Raw genomic sequence first — 6,073 nt, 5'->3', positions numbered from 1 at the left:
AAAACATGAAATACAAGTACAAAAATATTAAAAAAATAACAAAAATTTAGGCATTTAGAGTATGAAATCCATAATTAAAAATTATTAAATGTCAATCTAATTAAATTTATTAAATTATTTAATAATTTTTAGTTATTAATTTTTTATAAAAACAAATTATTTACGAGTCTGTACTTCAAAAAGATCATATTATAATAAAGGAAGATATTATCAAATGACAAAATTGCTCTATTTAAAATTTTTGTATTATTGATAAATTATTATTCTTTTATAAACTTAATTTTAATATATTAATAGTGTAAAAAATTTTACAACTTTATCTAATTATATTTTTATATTTAGATAACATTGTAAATAGAAAAATTGAAAAATAGTTTACAATGAATTTCTTGTATAAAAATTAATTTTTGTTGTTGCATTTATCGATAATATTAATTAACATGAAAGTATCTAAGACTTTATGACTATATTCAGATATATAGAGAAGGGTGGAACAAAGAATATTAAGTGTATAAATGCTGTTTCATCTCAACTCTTCTCATTTTCTGCACTCTCTTCTTCTTCACGAATAGCAATCTAACCTTTCTTCTTCTTCTTCTTCTTCTATGGCTTCAATGAACTTGTTGGGTTTCTCTCTCTCCCCTCAAGAACAACACACTACTACTACTCATCATCATCATCAAACTCGTTTTGTACTATTCAATCCCACTGCACAAGATGATGTAACTGCTGCTGCTGATGGAAACTGCTTCGATCTCACTCCTTCCACTCATGCCGCTACTACTCTCAACCTCCCTCCTTTTTCCATCTATCAAGAACCCTTCAACAATCATCATCATCTTTCTACTCATCAAGGTTTGACAATTTCTTTTCTCGTTTAATTTCTCTATTATTCTTACAAATTTCTTTTTTTTTTTTAATTTTCCTTTATCATCATAGATTGGAAAGAGAATAACTACATCAACCAAAACCTGCTATTGGAAACTTCATGCAACAACAATAACAATGTCGACAACAACCACCACCACCATCACCAACAACCCAAGCTCGAGAACTTTCTCGGTGGACACTCCTTCGCAGATCATCATCATGATTACGGTGCCAACTTATCAGGAGACTACCTCTTCCAAAACTGCTCTCAGCCGGAAGTTACAGCAGGAGGAGGAGAAGGGTCCGCCGACGGCGGCGGTGGAAGCACAAACTCAATAGGGTTGTCAATGATAAAAACATGGCTAAGAAACCAACCACTTCATCATCATCACTCATCAGAAAACAAAGAAACCATGATTGCATCTTCAAATAATACTACTGCACCAACAACTCAAACCTTGTCGCTTTCTATGAGTACTGGCTCACAATCTCTCCCACTATTACCACCTACTAATAATAATAATGTTAGTGTTGCCGGTGCCGGTGCCGGTGCCGGAGGAGGCGGCGGAGACAGTTATTCTTCGTCGGAAATAAACAGCAGCAACAACAATAACAAACAGATAGTAGTAGTAGCAGGAGGGTCTTCATCAACGGGAGCAGTTGAAAATGGAAGCATTGTTGAGAATAACAATGTGACCAAAAAATCCATTGACACTTTTGGACAAAGAACTTCCATTTACCGTGGTGTAACAAGGTCTTTCCTTTTTTTTTTTCCTTCTAATTAACATTATTATTAATATTGTGAGATTAGGGTTTTGATTTTTTGATAAAAATAAATTAAATAGGCATAGGTGGACAGGGAGATATGAAGCTCATTTGTGGGATAATAGTTGTAGAAGAGAGGGACAGACTCGCAAAGGGAGGCAAGGTATGTAACATCATCAGCTACCATCACCCACCATTCCTTTCTCTCTCTTTTTTTTTTTTTTAATTATGTCGCTAATTTCATTTTCCCAAATCTCTTCATGGACCCTTGTCAATATTTTTATTTATTTAGTTTGTGCTCTTTGTCCTTTTAAAAAAAATAAAACATTTATTTATTCTTTTATGAAATATTATATTAACTTGTGTGTTCTTCATCTTTGCATATTACCCTCTTCACTCCAATGGTGTATGATCTTCATCAACCTTAACGGTTTTTGTAGTTTACCTGGGTGAGTAGAAAAAATGAAATAAATTACCCCCCCCCCCTTTTTTTTAATGAATTTTGCCATGTTTTCTGTTTGAGTTAAATTTTAATTTGTTGATGCTTATTTGCAGGAGGTTATGATAAAGAGGAAAAAGCAGCTAGAGCCTATGATTTAGCAGCCCTAAAATACTGGGGAACCACAACAACAACAAATTTTCCGGTAATTTTAATTTTCATTTGCACACTTTTTTATGTTAATTCTCTTCTTAACTGCCTTGTATAGTATTACCCTCAATTAAGGGTTTGTGTTGAATAAAGCTCTATAGGCAACAAACATTATTGGCATTGGGATTAACATGCAACAATGTTGTGAACATATAAGCTATTATCCACTACTAGCAGATATAGGGAACATTGTATATATTTGTGTCAATGTGCAATATGGAAAAAAGTTTCCTCTTTTGATGGGTTTTGTTTGCTCATAGAAGAAACTAATTTAGATTATTTGTCTTATCAAGCTAACTATGTTACAGTATATATAATTGATGTGCTTATTAATTGGTAATTAAGGAAAACGAATATTCATTTTACACTATTTATTTAATTATCAAATATTTGTTAAGAAGGTAAATATATAGAAGTACAACAGTTTTGTTTATGTAGCAATATAATTTATATATTTCTTATATTTTATTTTTGTTGGAATATAATTTTGATAATGACTTCAGATTAGTCAATATGAAAAAGAATTAGAAGAAATGAAGCACATGACAAGACAAGAGTACGTTGCGTCATTGAGAAGGTATGTATATTTGTAATTGTATATATCCTCATTGTAATTGATTAATTTTATTCAAAAATATGAATAATAAATTATATATAAATAATATTTTGTATTGTAGGAAGAGTAGTGGATTTTCTCGTGGTGCATCCATTTATCGTGGAGTAACAAGGTACATTTGATTATTAGAATCTAAAATATATCTATGCAATAATGTATAATGTAATTAATAATAACCGGCATAATAAAAATTTGTTAATGTAGTGAACTTAATTGATATGTGAAGTATTAAAATATAAAGAATTAATGGTATTCTTTTTTGCCTGTCTCAAACTGTGTTAAGACTTGCTCTTATCCAAATATCACAGTGTTATTAGTAGAGAGTTCATTATTATATTTTAAAATATGAATGTAGGCATCATCAACATGGTAGATGGCAAGCTCGGATTGGAAGAGTTGCAGGCAACAAAGATCTTTATCTAGGAACTTTTAGTAAGTGAATTTAGGCATCTAGCTATTCTATTCCACTTTAATTCTCTATTCTATGCATGTATAATAATTCACTAGCACATGCCAACCATATTTTTTAATTATGGGCAAAGAAACCTCCAAGTAACTAAAACAAGAAAAAGAACCATGCATGATTATACTAATTCTATGTGTCTCACTTTCAATTGCGTTGAATTATATCACCTCCTAAAATATCACGACTCATTAGGTACACCTATATATACAATCAATGAAAGCAATAATTGATGGTTAAAATAAAACTTGTGACTAATATTTTAAAAAATATTAGGTAGTTAATATTTTTAGTAAATATTAATCTTTTTAAAAAAATGTTTATTTTAAATTATGAATTTTTAAAAGAATGAAAATTTTAAAAATATAAAATTTAGTATTTTCTAAATAAAAATTAATTACTTATACTTTTTCCAATGATTTCTTTTCTATACAAGCTAAATGTTTTTCTTTGATTCATTCATTCTAGAAGATTTACATACATATAAAAATTCTCGTGTTTGTTTTATTCTTGGGACAGATGTTCCAATTAACTTTAGAATATTTCTATAATCATATCTACTTATTTCAAACGTAGATACTTAATTTGTGATATGTCTTATGTTACTTCAATTCTCTTAACATGTTGGTTTTTTGCAGGCACTCAGGAAGAGGCAGCAGAAGCATATGACATAGCAGCCATAAAGTTCCGAGGTTTGAATGCAGTTACAAACTTCGACATGAACAGATACGATGTGAAGAGCATACTAGAGAGCAGCACCTTGCCCATTGGTGGCGCCGCCAAGAGGTTGAAGGACATGGACAATGGAGACCTAATTAATGTAGACAATAGTGTTCACCAAAGACAACACCAAGAAGATCACAGCAACAACATCAATTCTCATTCTCTAACTGATGGAATCAACAACTTTGTAACTGCGGCGGCCGCCACCCATCATGGTGGTTGGCCTGCTTCCCTTGCATTCCAACACTACCCTGCTAACTATGGATCTTCATCATCATCATCACAAAGGTTCTGGTGCAAGCAAGAGCAAGATTCTTCTGATCAAAACAATGTGTCTCACAATTTTCATCAAGAGATTCATCCTTTGCAACTAGGGGGTAGTACCCACAATTTCTTTCAGCATGGTATCATGACATTGGATCATTCTGCATCCATGGATAACAATAACAGCTCTGGATCAAGCTCTGTGGTTTATGGTGGTGGTGGTGGGGGTGGGGGTGGGGGTGGTGATGTCAATGGTTATGTGTTTCAAATGGGTGCTGTTATTGGCAATGATAACAATGAAATCAAGGGACTTGGCTATGAAAGTGTTTTTGGCAGTGAGGCATATAATCAAACACATGGAAGGCATCTGTATTATCAGCAACAATCATCAACAATGGATCATAACAATAATGGAGCTGTAGTAGTTAAGGGTAGCCCATATGATCATCATCATCATCATGGTGGTGGTTCCAACAATTGGGTTCCAACTGCAATACCCACTCTTGCAGCATCAAGGGGTCTCTGCCATGGGGCTCCACCATTCACATTATTGCATGAATGAATGAATGAATGCATGAAGAATAGTTTATTAGAACTTCTGAGTCATAGCCAAGGTTGAAAAAAAAAAAGTATATGATGTATACATACATTTACTCACTAATTTCCTAGTCCTTTTTGGCCTAATTCTATTCTTCTTTATTCATCTAATATGAAATCATTACTTAATTAGTGATTGAAGAAGGAAGATAGTATTTCATTTATATATATCCTCACTTTTAGTCATGGCAAATATATATCAAAGATGCTATGAATTTTGAGAACTACTTACTTTGAGAAAATATGGGTATATATTTATTGGGTAGTTTAATTATTGCCATTTTTTGTATTTATTTTTCCCTTTGGAATGAATAACAAGGATCATACAAATTTAAGGAGGGATAATTTTCTTTGTCATATTATGTATGGACACTGACATAGATATAGAATACGACATATGACATAACATATATAAATACGTGAATACAAATACAGAGACACGGTATATATATTTAAAGTATAAATTATTTTTTAGATAAATTATAATAATATTTTAATATTTTAATATTTTATTGATATTAAAATATAAATTTATTTTTTAATTATTTTTAATATTTTTTTGTCATTTAAAATATTTTTTGTTTAAACATATAATAATATATTCTATTTTTAAAGTGATTTTAAGATTATATGTTAAAGAATATAAGGTTGGATACACTGATACATAATATTTAGGTAAGTTTAAGTATGTTAAAAAAATTATTCTTATTAGAGAAAAACCCTAAATGGTCTCTGACAATTACCTCGAAAAATAATAAGGCTCTTAACGAAAAAAATACTCTTCTTAACCTTTGATTTTCACTTTTATAGGACTGATTAGTCCCTGTATCCAAAAAAGTCAATGTTTTATTTTTTTGGTACAGGCACTAATCAGTCCCATAAAAATAAAAGTTAAGAGCCAAAAAGAATATTTTTTTGTTACAAATCTCATTGTTCTTTCGAGATAATTGTAATTTTAAAATATGATATTAGAATTTTTTTAAATGTAAGTGATTTTATAACATATTTAAAATTGAAAAAGCTAGTGATCTTTTTATCTTAGCGCATGCAACAATGTAATGGCATTATAAGAATTTGGGTGATATGACTAAATCAAGAGTTTAGTTAACATATATAGCAACTACAA

General features: G+C 30.7%; 1 protein-coding gene across 1 annotated transcript; it reads left to right on the top strand.

Annotated features, from left to right (window-relative positions):
* Nucleotides 1-581: 581 nt before the first annotated feature.
* LOC130976653 (AP2-like ethylene-responsive transcription factor BBM1) lies at nt 582-5,089 on the top strand. Its single transcript, XM_057901567.1, has 9 exons — nt 582-855; nt 940-1,624; nt 1,716-1,798; nt 2,076-2,084; nt 2,191-2,279; nt 2,788-2,861; nt 2,962-3,012; nt 3,256-3,332; nt 4,002-5,089. The coding sequence occupies exons 1-9, from the start codon at nt 606-608 to the stop codon at nt 4,910-4,912; spliced, it is 2,229 nt and encodes a 742-aa protein (XP_057757550.1). The 5' UTR covers nt 582-605; the 3' UTR covers nt 4,913-5,089.
* Nucleotides 5,090-6,073: the final 984 nt, after the last annotated feature.

This window comes from Arachis stenosperma, chromosome 4 (genome assembly GCF_014773155.1).
Source record: "Arachis stenosperma cultivar V10309 chromosome 4, arast.V10309.gnm1.PFL2, whole genome shotgun sequence".
Taxonomy (NCBI): Eukaryota; Viridiplantae; Streptophyta; class Magnoliopsida; order Fabales; family Fabaceae; genus Arachis; species Arachis stenosperma.
This window is presented reverse-complemented; position numbering and strand designations above follow the sequence as displayed.